Raw genomic sequence first — 17641 nt, forward strand, 5'->3', positions numbered from 1 at the left:
GAGCTGACCTCATAGGTACAAATTCAATGGCGTTAGATCGGGAGACCGAAAGGGCCAGGCAATGCTCCTCTTCTTTCTATCCAATGGATGGTACATACCATTTGTAAAAACGTTATTCAGGTGGTTCCTTCCAGCAACGCTGGAATGAAGTGGGGCTCCATCATGCATATAACAACTATTATACTAGATGTGTGTGACGTCGGGTCAAATATGAAGTGCATTAGTTCTTGCAATGTCCTGACGATAGAGGTCTACAGATATTGAAAATAATAACACTGGGCTGATTGAAGATTCCTTTGATTTATGTGACATAAGTTGCTTCTAGGAATCTTCTTTACTCCCAATATAGCTGCTTGAACAAAATCTTTGCTTCTGTATCATGTATGTTGCGGTTATTGGACTAAGCGTGTTCTGCTACTCCGATCTGACAATCACTTCTGGTTGAATAGTTGGAAAATGAAAATTGGTTCCCGTGATATACATTAAAAACTCTATAGGATCCTCCAGTTGATGTGGCTCTCCTTGATATTTTTATTGGTTTCCCAAACAAGAATTAGGGTTTTAATCAGTAGTCATTTACTGGTTACTTCATACATATTCATTATTTTTCGTCCTTTTAATCATAGACTTTTAAGGATATCTCGGAAAGTTCCTCATCTTTCTCCTTGTTGACTTAAAGCTTAACTGAAAACAGTGTTAGTAGCTCGTAAGCTTATAATTTCGCAAAATTTTTAGTTTCAATTACAATAAACATATTGACTATAGTGACTATAGTACTAACAGCGTTACTAGACATGACTATCTGCTAGAGCTTAACAATGACCACACATCTGACTAATTTTCCTTACCGAATTCATCTCCTTAATTGCTTCTGAAATACTATTACCATCAAGAATACCATTATTTGTAAAGGATGTTTTTTTGTATCTATCATTTTTTTTACCTATCCTCCTCTTTTACAGTCCTTCACTTAATTAACCCATTCAATATCATTAATTAACCCATCTTACCTTCTTTGTTAATAACATAGGAAGCAGAAGATCATTATCAAATAAAGCGAATAATGATCTAATTTCTTTCATTCAACGAAAAAACACACAAAAAACGGTTATTTCTTGAGCTATAAGTTCATGGTCTTTCTGCATCATAAGCCTGGGAAGGCATAGACTCTTTATGGGTGGAAAGGTATATATGGGTTCGCTATTTTTCGGTTAATATCATTTACATTTCACCACTAGTGGTCAAAACTGCACCAGCCATGTTTCTTAAATTGGTAAGTTTAAATAGTGCATAGTGGTATATGTGGTTTGACTGGGTTTACGTCGAAGTAATTGAAAGTGATTATGTCATTTGTGACTTTTATTTAGTGCGGTGAATTGTGATGATACGGCCAATTATATGTATATCTATCATTTTAATCATTCGGGCTAAGATTTATAAAGTGATTTTGGAAGCTAGTTTAACATATCTAGAAATATTATTCAATGATTGTTTGAATTTAATTTTTGCAGAATTTTAAATTTTCTAGGAGCAATGCAATATTTTGGGCCTTTCTGAAATTCAGGTGAAATTAATTCTAATTAAATTTTAATTATTTAAAAAAAAATGATTTAAAAATGTTTAGAAAAGAAGCCGAGCTAGTTATCATTTAGTTGTAGTCTTTCTTTTGTACAATTCTTAGAATATGGTCTCCATAGATTTTTGCGGTTCAAAAAAAAGTGTTTTGATTAATGCTTAAATTGCATTTAATATCTAAAGACTCATTCTAGTGCTTATATAATGTAGTTAATTTTTCTACAATTTTAAACTTATACTTTATATTTTACAATTCTGTTAATCCCGCACATCTTAAAATATTTTGAATTTTGCTAGCAATTTGAAGCGCTGCATAAAATTTACACAAGGTCTTATTTTTATCCTACATTTTGAGCACAATTAATAAAAATCTTATAAATATAATTATTTATATTAAATACAGCTCACAATTATGAAAATCCAAGGCCAGCGACAACCCTTAAGCCAACTCGCAATCTTTAAATGCATGAACATTTAAAGGCAGATTATTATTATTATATATTAGTTAATTAGTTCTAAAGCTGTTGTATCATCTCTATTGAAGTTTAGGATTTGATAATCGATATTGTCTTTAAGAGAGAAGATACTTTTCTTGGTTTTTGCTTAATTGACCAGTAATCTATGTACACAGAAAGATTTGTTAGTCACCGGACGGTGCTTTGTTCCTTTTAGCTAATTAACTTCGAGAATCACTTAGGTACAGAACTTATAAGAGATTGATGAAGTAATAAGCCAGAAAGGATACCAAAGTGTCATGGGCAAAGAGCTTATATCAAATCGTTTGTTAGATTATATATAAAATGTGTGAATATAAAAACACAGTCTTAAGGAAAACTAATTTTAACTTTTTGTTCAAAAACTCTCCCAGGCAGTGTTCGATTTTATCGAAGTCGTTAATGAATTGGGGTCACACTTTCAGGATAAAATATGTACACAGTCAAAGGCTTTACTCAAGCCATAAGCCCTAACAGTATCATATTACACTTTATGAGTTCAAGTACAAGATGTAAGCACTAAAGCCTTGTTGTTTCTAAAAGTAAATTAGTATTCATTAAATAGCCTAATGTGTTTTTGTATATTGTTAATAAATCTTGAACACCCTGGCTTTTTTCTATTTTTATCAATGGATTTTCCTGGGGTAGTATTTAGTCATTTAACTTCATTTAAGCTTTTTTCATTTTTATATTGATTTTAATAAACCTTCTCTTTATTACCATTCAGAAACAGCCTGCATAAAAATGCTGGAAGAACTTTTTTTTATTACAGTGATTGAAGCATATTTACCCATTAAGTATTGACTTTAATAATAATAAATAAAATACAATTAATTTTTTTAACAAGATAGAAAGTAAATAAAACAGCTAGAGTGAAAAAATAGTCCATACTTGCAGTGGAGTCGTGGGTTAAGGTAAAATGAAAATCCTGCAGCCTCCCTCCACTTATTTATTAAACATTTAGTTACTTAAAATTCCCGACATGTTTCGGACACAGTGGTGTCCATCATCAGGAGATAAAACGTCTAAAATTGGTATTAGATATAGGCCCCGGGGTTTGATTCTATGTCAAAAAACTCTTTATTTATGTATTTATTTTTTTTAACATGAAATCACACCCTGGGGCGTATGTCTAATACCAATGATATAATACCCTGATAATAAACACCACTGTGTCCGACACATGTCGGGAATGTTATATAACTAAATGTTTAATAAATTAGTGGAGGGAGACTGCGGAATTTTTATTTTACCTTAAAACAGCTAGAGTTTATTCAATAAAACGCAAATATTCTGGCACACAACTATAGTTTTTTGTAATAGTATAGTTCGTAAAATAACTTTGAACTTATAACAAATGAATTGTAAACAATCTCCCGTAGCTTTGCTCTTGCAACCAAACCAAAAAAAAAATATATAACAATTAAACGGTTTGTTGCTTGCGTAATAAACCCACTCACAATTTGTATTGTACATAGTCCATGTGAACGCGAATCGAAAGTAAAATATCGTTAAAACCAACGAAGCAAAGAAAAACATTTATTAGGTAATGATAGACGTAATACGAATGAGGAAGTCACGAGCCATAAGGTACATATAAAATGTAGAGCGAAAACTTTAAACTATAGCATATACACGCCTTTTCTGTGCGCTCTAGTGCGGTTAACCTGATTTTAATTTATTATTACTATTGTTATATGAGTTTAATTTAATTGTAATTACACTATTAAATCATTAATAAGTTAAAACCTGGATTGACTTCATGCTTCTGCTCTGGTTCACAGTCAAGGCCGTGAATAAATTGATCGATTTAATTATTTGATGGATTGCGGTTGATGGTGTGCGAAATCGAAAGTATGCCGAGCAAATCTGTTTTGATCTCTAATTATATATTTTGTCGAAACGTTCACTTTTACGAAACATTTCCACGATTTACTTTTTTTGTGAATTATAATAATGGTTTATTGTTGTGAAAATTTAGCGGCACCAAGGTCGATTAGGCGATAAAAAATTTGTTGGTATGTGAACTGTTTATTCTGTGGCAATTTTTCAGCCGGATGAATTTTAAAAAGGTATTACGATGAATATGAATCCTTTAAATAATTTCTTCTTTTTTGGTTACACCATGACCGTTCAGCGATCGTTGACTTATGGATGTCTTACGATATGACCAAAATATTCTAATTTGCATCTTTTGATAGTTTTAACTACTTCTAAATCTGTGGCCAAGCGATTCAGAGCAAAGTTGTTACTAATTCTGTGCCCAATTGATTTTTAGTAGCCGGTACATTCATATCTCGATTGATTCTAGACATGCTTCCATGCAGAACAAAAGAACTGGAAAGATGTAGCAGCGTATCATATTTATCCACAACTTCAGCGTCAAGTTGTTACTGGTTAACACTCTTTTGATCCATCATCACCTCCTATATCAGGTTTTTTGCTAATAGTCATATATTTTGTTTTGCTGGTATTAAATCTTAAGCCAAACTATGTAGAAGTGTCGGGTATCTTATTTATTAGGTTTTATAGATCTTCCTGATTCTCAGTGAAAATAAATGTATTATCGGCCTGTATTAAGAGCTTCATTAAATATTTCTTTTAAATAGGTGTTAAAAATTACGGGTGATAAAATGCATCCCTGCAGCAGTCCTGGCTTGATGCTAATTTCATCCGACAGTTGGTGTTCTAGTCGAAATACAGCTGTCTGGTAGTTATATACAAATTGGCAATTATCCGAATATCTTTGCCATCTATCCCTATTCCTTTGAACAAAGGAAGACACTAGGGTTAACATTACTAGATATTTGGAGCAGCATATTAACAGCAAGCAACGCCTTTCTAGTTCCTGAGCTGCCCTTATTATATAGCCTGCCATGTGGCTAGTTAAATAGTTTATAGAGTTAAATAGTTTTGTGAGCGCTGTTATTCCTCCACCGACTAACAGTTTCAAAATTTCAGTCCTCAGTTGATCAGATTCAGTTGTTTTACATTTTTGTTTACTTTTTTCAACCATATTACATCTACATCTTACATCAAACAACAAAAAGTTTTCTAATATATTATTTCCATCCAAGTTAAATAATAATTCAGCTTTATAAAAAATTCATATAAATGATACAATAATAAACTCCTAATAATAACAATGCTAGATAATTTTAACAAGCAAAGAAATCGCTACTAAGGCAGAACAACTGCCAGCGTGTAGGTCTTTCAACTTTACATTAAAATAATTTAAATAAATATGATAAAATATGGGTTTTTGACATATACATATATCTTGTCTGGTTTCCATCTTGGTTTTCTAGGTAGTGGGTTAGAGCTAGTTTAATTTAGTTTTTTATGTAAATTAAACAAGTTGTGTTTTGCCTCGTGGCTTTCAATCTCTTTACCTTCCTAGTATGCCACTCCGCTTTTCCTCATCTTACTGATTCTACTCAGATTTAATTCTCTTTTCGAAAATACTTATTATATTTACTCTCGTGGTTTCATTGCGTGTTTTGTCTCTATTCAGTGTAGCTGTTCTGTTCGGCTTTCTTACTTTTTTACAACGCACTTTAAATTTTCCTACAAGTTAATACATCTGCGCCGGAATATATTTGTTATAAAATTAATTTAATTCGTAGCAATTTTGTCAGGTAAATCTGCAGAATATATAGGATCTATATAAGCAACGTTTTAATATTAGCTATTTTAGTTTTTGGTTAACTATTTTAATTTTATTTACTAAAAAGATCCTGGCGGAGAGAGATGATACTAGATTTATTTCACGACTTAATCTCTCTCCGTCACAGCGGACAGCACGTTCACTTTTGACGGACGCAGGAGCTGGAAAGACCCCCCCAGATGCGTCGCGGGACCTGATGTAGTAGTCCAAAACAGCGTTGTGCTTTTGACATAAAGCATATTTACTAGAATTGATCCTAAAAATGTACTAGATTGTACTAGATTAAAAAAAAATTAATTTAAGGATTATTAAATTATTAATTTAAATTATTGAATTAAAGGACTGGTTTTGATTTTTTAATTTGAAGGTTTTCTCGTAGGTATTTATAGTAAATTTTGAGAACTTTTCAGGCGGATCCTATGTTTTTTCTGCATTTTTTAATAAAAAAATTTTTGAATAAACGAAAAAACAAATTTTTCATTGCATGTTTGTACTTCATTAAATATACCTACTAAAAATATAATGAACATGAATGTACATATATTATATACCAAATCCTAATAATATATAATTTTTAGTAGTTTATATAAAGAGGATATAGATAGGAGGATATAACATTTTAATTAAAATATTATATCATCAGGCTCTTATTCCTCATTCTGTGAGTTTGAGTTAATATTTAAGCTCAATAGATGTTCCGAGGGTTAAAAGTTGTGGCATTGGCTATTTGCATTAGTTAAAAGAGCCTTAGAATGTACGAGAGCATCACATGTACTTATTTGTAATTTATTTCTATTTTTTGTCTTTATTAAATTTAAATCGGAAAATTTTCTCTCAGCCGCCGCTGAAGAGTGTGGAAGCGACAATAATGCTTGAACAAAAACCGTCAAATTTGTGTACATTAACTTTCCTAGAGAATGTTTCATATTGAATACAAGAGTCCAGAATTCCTCTACAGATTTATTATTGTTTTTCAATAGAACATCGTTTGCAGCAATGCTTCTCCATTCACTACTGAGCTGCTCTATATTTATATCAGGAAAACAAGGTTTAAATTTTAAATATATTGGCACGATGGATTAAGTTGAAACTGTCATTATTTTTGGATCTAAATTTCTTGCAAAAGTTATTACTGGATCATCAAACTTGAATCTTTTTTTAATTTCAGAATATAGCTCCACGTAAAAACTGAAACAAGATATTTTAAATTGTTTCAGTTCAATGTCAGGGATGTGATATTCTTGTAAAATAACTTCACAATTTGCACCTACATAGATAGCATCCAACGGTAAATAATTTTCTGGATGAAAAGAAACTTGATTTAACGGCCTCTCATTAATATAAGTATGATTAATAAAGTTCCTAATAATAGTTTTGTACAAAGTTGTAATCCTATTTAGCAAAACATGCATTTTAAAACCTTCAGATTGAAATCCTAAGTTCGTTTTATTAACAATATCTAAAATATATGATAAAAAAGAGAAATACAGCTTAAAAGTGTCATTGTTTAGAGCATTTAATATATTTTTTGCCTTTTTAATATTTTCTGCCAAAAAATAATTTAAAAGCTGCCCATTGTTCCAGGATCTTGTTCACTACCAACTGGAGACTTAACCACCTTGTTTGAGATGGTCTTAAAATCACGTGTGGCTGTGTCTCTGTGAAAAGCTGGTATTCTCTAAATGATTCAATTCTTTTGGAGCTGTGGGAAAAATATGAATATATGTCTCTTATCAATTCTTCTACTGAATCAGGAAGCTTGGCACAGGCAGCACTACTACAAAGATCTAAGGTGTGGCATGAACAGCCGAATACATATAACGTTGGGTTGAATTTCTGTAATTTTTGCTGTAATCCAGATTTATGTCCCATCATGGTTGCAGCATTATCCGCAGCAAAACCAAATAGGTTTTTGGAAGGAATTTTGTTTTCGTCAAAAAATTTTTGAAATAGATTCGAATATTCCACTTGATGTGGCATTCTCAACTTTAATTAATGCCAAAAATTTATCACACACTTTCTCTGCTGATTTGTCATAAAAACGGACAACCATAACAAGGCTCTTCGATGAGGAAATATCTGTGGTTTCATCTACAATTAGGGAGAATTTGCAAGTTTGTAACTGTTTTGATAAAACAAAAAAAGTCTTTGCAAATTCTTCTTTCCTTCTTTCTGCCTAGTTTTATTTTTTCAGCGATTTCGGAATTCGGAGTAATTGTGGGAAGTGATCTAAAACTAAAAACGCTATATTGTGTTCAGCAATAAATCCTAAAATTTTTAATTCCGCTGCCTTAGTTTGTAACGATAGTCGGTCTTCTTTTTTTTATTATAAAATTCAGTAACCTTGTTACTGAATACCTTGTTATATACTACCAGTTACCTTGGTGCATTTTGGGCAGCATTTAGATTATTTTCATGTGTTTTGGAACTTGCATGTCTATTGACGTGAGTAATTCCACCCGAAATTGCTTTTGAGCATATTTTACAAAAAGCTTCATCTTTTTTATGAGAGTTTCTAACTAACCAAATAGAAAAATTTTCGTTTTTAAGCCATAATTCCGTAAACTTTTGTTTGTAATATTTTTTCTTTTTTTTCGGCGGGCATTCATAGGAAGACTGCTGCTATCACTACTATTACCAGTAATGTAACTTACTTCTTGATGTTTAGGTTGCGACTCATGAGACTGTCGTTAAACAGAAGTCGAGCTGTGGGTTATCTACTGCCTCAGTATTTGTTTTCTTAGGTATTTTAATCAAGAACCTATATAAAATTTATCAAATTAATCTTCAGCCCTAAATTAGATTTATTTTACTGCCTTACCTGTCCATTTTTTTCAGCTAGTCTTTTACTATACTAATATTATTGTAAATCTATAATATATAGACCAAAAAGACCAAACACACCGTCGTTGCATGCACGGAACACAGACAAATTAATAACCTTTTACGAATTGAAGAAGTGACTGAATACAGATTTAAAACTATTCTAAACAAAAGAAAGAAAGATTCGAAATATCGTGCGTGCCAATATTCCCTGTACCTATTTGCTTCCACTATGCTTAATACCAAGTTTTCATAAGTATGATGCTCGTAATCTTTTTCCAATAAATTGGTTTATTCTAGGTTCAATGCTTCCAACAGTCTTCCGATGTGTATAAGTTGCTGCGGTTTCACACTTTTCTCGTTTGAAATTTTAATTGTAAGGAGTTAGATACCTAGACAAATATTTCCACCCGATATGTCATTAATCGAAAATTATATTCTGCTAATAGGATATAGTTATTTGCAGTACTGATAGTAAAATCATTTGTGTAGCTAAAAAAGTCTCTAAGATGAACTCCGAGGATTATTGCTCAATTTCTGTAGCCTGAAAATCGTTGCAACCTTACATCAATACTAAAGCATTCAACAATCAGAAAATTCTGGATGGTTTTGAGTGCAGTTTCTAGTTCAAGCAACATTTTAAGAATTTTGTCAAGTGTATTCGATTTATTAATAGATTATATATATGTATACAGTGCGGCTCTTAATTGTCCCTCCCCTCTCATAACTTTTGAACGTTTATATAAAAATTTGAAATTTGGCACACATCTAAATACTACTTTTTGGACCCTAGCAGACCCCCATTTTGCAAAAGTTCGGCGGGACGCCATTTATCATTCTGGGTGATTATTTTATATTTATGTTGATGACACGACCTTCATTGCAGATAACTGCCTGGATATTACAACTAACCAATCAAGCTCAGCATGACTTAATAGAGTAATAGAGTAAGCGATGCGAATTTTATTAAGTCTAAATAAGAACAAAGCCAAAAAGATTATTTTTGCCTCTAGAGATTGTAGTCGTGATCAACAGAGTCTGGATGAAGCTGTAACTTCCCTTGCTGTCACTCTGGTCTTTGAGTTGACCTGGTGACTAAGTAACTCTCGTTTAACTTATTAAGACGTATATTTCTAATACAAAATGTATTCACGTACGCTACGTTAAGCTTGCACACTCAGGAATACTTTGGATATTTCCACTCTGTGATTACATAAGGTTATTCTAACCTTATATTTAAAATATGAGCCTTACAACACAGATCTATGAGAATAATTGCTAATCTAGAATATCCAGAACTCTGCAGTTTACATTGTAGAGAACTATAGAATTCTTATCCTGCCATGTACCTTTAGTCTCCTATCCCTCCTATTTATTAGGAAGAATATTGAGAAGTTTATAACTCATGCTGATATTTATCCACACCATAACAGGAACAATGATCTGGGTACCAGGGTATTAGAGGCTTTGTAGATCCCGTAATATACACATCTTACTATGAAGTAGTATTTTTCATTTTCTCTGTTAAGTATCTATTCCATACTGCATTTAACTTTTGATAAATGTGTTGACACTAACAGATGAATAAAAGAACCAACTTTTAAGTAATGTTAATTTGATTTAAGTGGGTCTATTTTATATTCTTCTTGCGGAATTCAGTGCATACACTATATCGTATGCCTATATGTGTACTCCATTAAAATATTATGAAATAATACGTCTTTTAGTGAACAAGATTTATTATAAATATATAATTTCCTACTAGTTTCACTATTTTATTTTATTAGAATTTTAGGTGATTTCTCTTAAGATTTTACTTTTTTTATATCTTAGTTTATTAAACCTTTTAACTTTTCCAAAATAAAACAGAATTAATTTAAAAATCTTCACACACGGCTAAATAATTTGTAGAATATTTCAATATAAATGAGTAACTTTGTATTTTTATATATGGTTATTTTTTATGAGCAAAAGAAGTAACTAATTTAACATTTGTTTCATTTCAGGAACTACTCTCCTGCCTCTTGGCCCTAACTCTAGCTCAACATTACCAACCCCAATACCGTCAAGCAAGTCAGTACCAACAACTACAGCCTCAATACCAACAGCTGCAATATCAACAAGCTCAACAGCCACAATACAAGCAAGTCCAGTACCAACAACAAGCCCCGCAGCAAGTTCGGTACCAGCAAGCTCCACAACAAGTTCAGTACCAACCCCAAGGACCTTTACCTACTGCCGCCCAATACCCTGCTGGAGTGGACGCCTCTTCATGTCCAGATTATCCTGACTGCTCCAACCCTTTGGTAACTTTACAGGCTGTAGCGAAAGCATCTGATCCTAAATATATTGTAAGTATTCATTTCTTCGTAACGAATTATACAAAGACAATGTTTCTTGGTCTCATATGCATAATTGACAATTAGCACTGATAATGACTTAAAAGCTAATACACTTGTTTATATTGGTTTGAAGATTTTAAAAATATTCTATTCCTGTGTCTAAAATACTATTTATGTTTTATAGGCCCAAGTAACTCCTTCCGCTCCACCAGTACCACCGAAACCAGAATCTCAATACTCTCCAGAAGTGCAACAAAAACTCGACCGTGGAGAATATATTGGAGATGGCGACTACCACGGTGAAGGATTGGACGAAGCTTTGGCACCACAAGTCGCAGGTAATAATTCACATTATACCAAATAAAACTAAAGATTACTGAACCATTTCTTTGCTATAGTTGGGGCACAGCAATATGGTTCTCAATCCCATGGCGCGGGCGCAGTTCAATACCCAGCTCAAATAGCTGCCTCCCAATATGCCTCTCAACCAGGCGCAGCCGTCCAGTACGCTCAACCAAGCGCAGGCGCCGGTCATTATCCAGCACAAATAGCTGCATCCCAATATGCTCAACCAAGTGCGGGAGCTGTACAATATCCAGCTCAACAAGCAGCATCTCAATATTCCTCTAGCCCAAGATACATTACCTACCCCCAAGGGCTTACCGCAGCTAGATTTTTGCCCGCTGGAGCTAAGTACAGTCAGCCTGCGCCTGTGCAGGAACGTAATTATAATGCCTTAGGTGCTGGATCTGAACCCGTGCCAGCTGTTGCGCAGCTGCCTGCTGGTGTGGATGCCGAGGTGTGTCCTAATTATCCATTCTGTAGCTAGATAATGTCTCTATTTTCTATGTGATATATGTATATTTATTGTAATGATTAGATAATAAAAATGTTTTTATTTTAATTGTACTTTTTGCCAATATTTGTTAAATCGATTTTACGGAGATGTTAAAAATAGCTCCATCCTTGAGGCAAAGTTCAACATTACTGCCTCATATCTGAATCGATGATAAAACTCGGGACATTAAAATAAAGTTCTACATAATATTAATATTAAATTCTCCTTATCCGAAAAAGATGAAAATGTTTAATATATAAAAATCATGAAGGAGGAATTTGAGGTGTATGTAAAAGATAAGACCTCCCTGTTGAAATTGAAGCAAGTGCAGACATAGGTATGCAAAGAGTCCATGTGTGGGATAGTACAACTATCAGTATCTTTCAAGAAACGCGAAAAATTGGGGGAATATACTTCAATGCTATAAAGCAAAGTATCACTTAGACCCTCAATACTAGCTCAAGCGTTTTCCAAGTTGAAGTGACTGGCATAACCATCATGCGATATATACAGTGAGAGCCAAAAGTCCGGAATAAATTCATTTAAAATTCAGGGGTATGTTCAAAAAAAAACGCTCGGACACGTCGATTTTTATTTTTAACTGCGGGTTTTCTAACTATAATTTTATGTATACAGAGTGGTTCAAAAATAAGTTACGACCATCAACTTCAATTTTTGAAATAGAAATACCTATTTTTTATTCTGTATTCTTAAAGAACAGAAAATTCTAGACATATTTTATGTACAATGTCCTATACCTATTTTCATTTGTTTTTGAGTTATTGACAGTTGAAGACCGGCATATTTGCACTTTTGACATGTTATAAAATCCAAACGGTTAGACATAGACAAATGCGGTTTGCACTTTTTATCGAAGCTTTTTTAAAACCATCTGTTGACACTAGCTAGTAAGTGTCAATCTAATCTAGACCGAATTAAATGTTCAAATTGAGCCTCATTAACTTCTTGATAGTAAGCGAGTCTTGATTCGAATTCTCTCAGAACGTTGCGTATCATTTCTTGAGGTATTCGTTGAATCTCATTTCTTATATTATTTTTCAATTCTTCTAAATTGTTGGGTTTATTTACATACACACTATGCTTTAAATAACCCCACAAAAAGAAGTCTAAAGGAGTCAAGTCGGGGGACCTAGCAGGCCACTCCAATTGACCCCTTCGCCCAATCCATCGACCCGGAAATACCTCACTTAAATATTGGCGCACGGCTCTGCTGAAGTGTGGCGGCGCGCCATCTTGCTGGACCCAAATTGAAGCTTCTGGAATATTGGGATTATTTGCATTTGGAAACATCAAACATAAAGCGGGAATCAGTTCGTTCCTTAAGAATTCCAAATAACGTTGACCTGTTAAGGTACCTTCGAAGAAAAATGGATCTATGACTCTGTCATTGATAATGCCGGCCCAAACATTCACAGACTGAGGATATTGGGTATGAGCTTTAATCACCCAATTTGGATTGGAGGAAGACCAGTAACGGCAGTTCTTTCTGTTCACTGTACCATTGAGGCAGAAGGTCGATTCGTCAGAAAAAATTATTCTACGAGTAAAAAGACGGTCGTTATGGCAGACATTCATTATAGTTTCGCAAAACTCTAATCGACGATCTGTATCATCTTCGTTAAGTTCGTGGATTAATTTTAATTTATAGGGATGATATTTTGCCTTTTTCAAAATCATTTTCATCATCTAGTGCTGCCTGTCTAGTCGGTGTATGAGGATTTTCTTCAATGGACAAAACAACATTTAACTTCTTTTCCTCGGAAATTGAGGGACGACCCGATCTGGGTCGATCTCTGACGTGACCTAATTCCCTAAATTTTCTTTCTAGTTTGCTAACGGTAGACTGAGATATTGTCTTATCAGGATACTTGGTATTAAACATTTCACAAACCTGGTGTTGGGTCCTAATGCGATCACCACATCCTATCATAATTAGTATTTCTATTCTCTCAGTTTCACTTAACTTATTCATCTTTTCAGGCAATATTAAATTTTACAATAAACAAGGATAAGACTGCTTGATACCAGTCACTTCAAAAAATGATGACAACATCATTGCAACAATGGATGAAAAAACACAAAAAACAAGGTTACCTTAGTAAGGGTGTTACATAGTTGCATGAATTATTGTATGTTCAGAAATTCAACCGTAAATTTCTCAGTACCTGTTGACACTAACTAGCTAGTGTCAACAGATGGTTTTAAAAAAGCTTCGATAAAAAGTGCAAACCGCATTTGTCTATGTCTAACCGTTTGGATTTTATAACATGTCAAAAGTGCAAACATGCCGATCTTCAACTGTCAATAACTCAAAAACAAATGAAGATAGGTATAGAATATTGTACATAAGATATGTCTAGAATTTTCTGTTCTTTAAGAATACAGAATAAAATATAGGTATTTCCATTTCAAAAATTGAAGTTGATGGTCGTAACTTATTTTTGAACCACTCTGTATACATAAAATTATAGTTAGAAAACCCGCAGTTAAAAATAAAAATCGACGTGTCCGAGCGTTTTTTTTTTGAACATACCCCTGAATTTTAAATGAATTTATTCCGGACTTTTGGCTCTCACTTTATAACTATATTATAATCAGTATACAAATACATTCGATATGAACAATAAAAAAAATGTTAGTGCAGACATTAGCCCTATAGTTGTTATTTACTAATACTGTGGAAATCAGCTTGATTAAGGAATAAGATTGTAAACAAGGAGCAAAGGAAATCAGCCTGTTTGTCTGCCGGTTTTCTGGCCAAGAAGGCTGCCAGATATGTCACTGAGCCCTTCATGGGTGTGACTTAGTCGAATCGCTAGTCTGCATGGCAAGTTAAGGATGAAGTGTACTCTCTTTGTAGCCTAAGTAGTGGAAGAATCCCTTTACAGATACATGAGGATATGAGTATGAGCGATTAGTAAAAATAATAAGACTTTAAAAACCCCAAGGCCCAGGTGATCTTTTTTTTTATCTTAGGAAGTTAACGCTTTTCAGGTTATTCTTAAGAAACTGTCAGAAAAAAAGCCTAATCGATTTCAGTTGTCTTGCCAGATTGTAGTAGGCCTTATTCAGCCCCTAGTAGTGCAAAGTAAGTGGGTAGATGAAGGTGTGTTGCCAAGACGACTTGACTCTTATACCAAACTTTTTCATTATTGATTATCTCTAGAAATTTTATGTAATTGATGCAGTTTTCCACGTTGACTCTTAGGTTGTAAATGCAGAACGAGTTTTTTACTGTTTTATCTTATTCCTTCAAAACCTTAATTTATTAAGCTTATTTTAGTGACCTTTCGTCCTTGGTGCATATTCCTTTGAATATATGAAATCAAATTTAATTGTTAGTCCTAGTTGTCACAAGCAATTCACAAAGAAATATCTATGCTCTTAAAGATGATGACGAATTCCCAAGGTAATAAAATACTCCTGACCTGTTACATTGATGTCGAATTACTTTGAACTACATTCACCGTTATTTGGTAGAGTATATTTTGAATAAGCTTTAAATTAAGAGTGTCAAAAGCACGTGGCAAGTCGAAGTAGACACAGTTATTGCTTTGCCCAAGTTCAGTTCCTTGTAAAAAGGTTGCCCAATTTAACTGCTGCTTTTCGGTTTGGCATTTTGTTCTAAACCCATGCTGGTTATCATGCAGTAGTTCGCGCGTATTTATAAATCCCTTAAGCCTTGTATTATACGTATATCTAGTAAAAATACTAGCATTCATAATGGATAATGGAAGTCTTTGTTTCTTGGGTTGTTCTTTGGGATGTGATAACGCATGTCTTGAAAATATTTTGAAATATACAGAATGCTTCAAAAAAGGGTGGCTTTATTTCAATGTGTGTTTTTATTTCATTTTTGGGACCACCTTAGGCTACTTAGCATATGCGCTAAATATAATATCTACTTTATCAAGCGCAGTTTGACTGCAATAATTAAAAAAAAAATTTAAAAATTACTACATCGTTTAATTTTATCTTGGCATTAAAAATGTTAACTTAATGTCAATATTAGGTTAAATTCGAATTCTAGAAGAATGGAGGATCACTTTGACTTAAATGGTTTCTTTCTGTCATATACAGGGTGTTCGTAGTTATCATTCAAATTTTACAGCCTCATTTCTCGCTTTTTTTAAGGGGTTTTATAAAAGAAGTTGTTTATTTGTTGTCCCACCTACAACGGGAGTAGACATGTAGCAAGGAATACGAGATGCGTTTTCTCAAGTAACTCCAACAATCTTACATGATATAGAAAGAAGTTTTAAGGACATATTGAACACTTGATGTAATAATAATAAAATAATTATTATTTTTAATATGCTTTTTTTAATTATTATCGTGAGTATTTTAAAAATGACCAAAGATAGCCTTTATGCCTACATAATAAAAAAATTTTCATTTATTAATTCTTCGTTAAATACAGAAAAATATACAGGATGTTTCATTTGACATAAGCGAGAAATGAAGCATTAAAATTCGTAAAATTTGAATGATAACTACGAACACTCTGTATATGACAGAAACAAATCATTTAAGTCAAAGTAATCCTCCATTCTTTTAGAATCTGAATTTATTCTAATATTGACATAAAATTAACATATCTGATGTCAAGATAAAATTAATTGTACTGATTTTTTTTGGAAAAAAAATTATTGCAGTCAAACTGCGCATGAGAAAGTAGCCAATATGAAAATAGTCTACTTAGCGCATATACTAAGTAGCATAAGGTCGTCCCAAAAATTAAATTAAAAGAATGGTCCTTCAATTTATTTTAAAAGCACCCTGTATATTTCAAATTTTCCAGACTGACATACATCTAGAACAAACAGCACTATGTTTATTATTTGTTTTTTAAAATTTCATTACTGACAAACAACAACCACTCCATGGCAATCACAATAGTGCTTAAACATCTTAGGACAAGTTTCCTCTTTGAGATTTTCTCGTAGGTGGTTTGAAAATTTTTAATTCCTCATAGAGCATTGAGTTCTTAGTTTATGTTGATTATAGAACTGGGAGATTTAAATCTTTATATTGCCGAGTAGGATATCTTGGCTTAACTGTCATGAATCTATGTCTATTTTTCTAAATTATGCAAACCACTTCTTGTTTAATGGATACTGTATAGCAGAAGATTGTAAGTATACTTTTTTTTATTAATAGTGAAGGACAGGCTTTCTCGGCTTATCGCATAATACGTTTTTGAAGAGTAAACAATCCAGAAATTACCAGCGTTTCTCCAAAAGCAGATCCCATAGCAAAGATGAGAGGCATTTTATTAAGGCAAAGTAAACTGTTTTGCCCAACCAGCTCCAAGTTTCTGAGTATTCCACCTAAGTTCTTAAGTTCCCTATTAATAACCCTAGCAACTTCGGACAACGGAGACATTATCGAGACCATACTTTAAAATCATTAATTTGGTCTTCTGAGTATTAAGTGAAGTGACAGTAAATTTGATGCAAATCATTAGGGATCTGCAGGTCCGCCATCATTGTGGTTTCCAGCTGTGCCAGAGAAGGGTCCAATAAGCGGAAAATAATGTAAATTTCCCCTGTACATCGAGGTTTATTAGATCATTAATGTACAAGTACTCAGAACAGCACACATATTGGCGCAGACCTCCCACAAAACACTGTGGCAAAAGCCTCATCTCGATTAATTTGGCAATAGAGGTTATGAAGAAAGTTTTTTACATAGCACTACAGTAATGAACGGTAAATATAACATAACGATTTTTGGTGTTATAGTAAACCAGATTAACTCGAAAGTGGATTATTATATTTATATGTTTTTTGAAAAGGGCTCTGCTTAAAAAAAATTATGAAGTAAAATTATTAATTCATCATGCGATGAAAGATTTCGACAAAAACTAGACAGTACTACA

The 17641-nt window shown here is 33.1% G+C and overlaps 1 protein-coding gene across 1 annotated transcript; it reads left to right on the forward strand.

Moving 5' to 3' along the window:
* Nucleotides 1-1135: 1135 nt before the first annotated feature.
* Nucleotides 1136-11805, forward strand: LOC126750716 (uncharacterized). Its single transcript, XM_050460427.1, has 4 exons — nt 1136-1273; nt 10566-10910; nt 11086-11239; nt 11300-11805. The coding sequence occupies exons 1-4, from the start codon at nt 1259-1261 to the stop codon at nt 11728-11730; spliced, it is 945 nt and encodes a 314-aa protein (XP_050316384.1). The 5' UTR covers nt 1136-1258; the 3' UTR covers nt 11731-11805.
* The last annotated feature ends 5836 nt before the right edge of the window (nt 11806-17641 follow it).

The sequence above is a fragment of the Anthonomus grandis genome, chromosome 2 (genome assembly GCF_022605725.1).
Source record: "Anthonomus grandis grandis chromosome 2, icAntGran1.3, whole genome shotgun sequence".
In the NCBI taxonomy this organism is placed as follows: domain Eukaryota; kingdom Metazoa; phylum Arthropoda; class Insecta; order Coleoptera; family Curculionidae; genus Anthonomus; species Anthonomus grandis.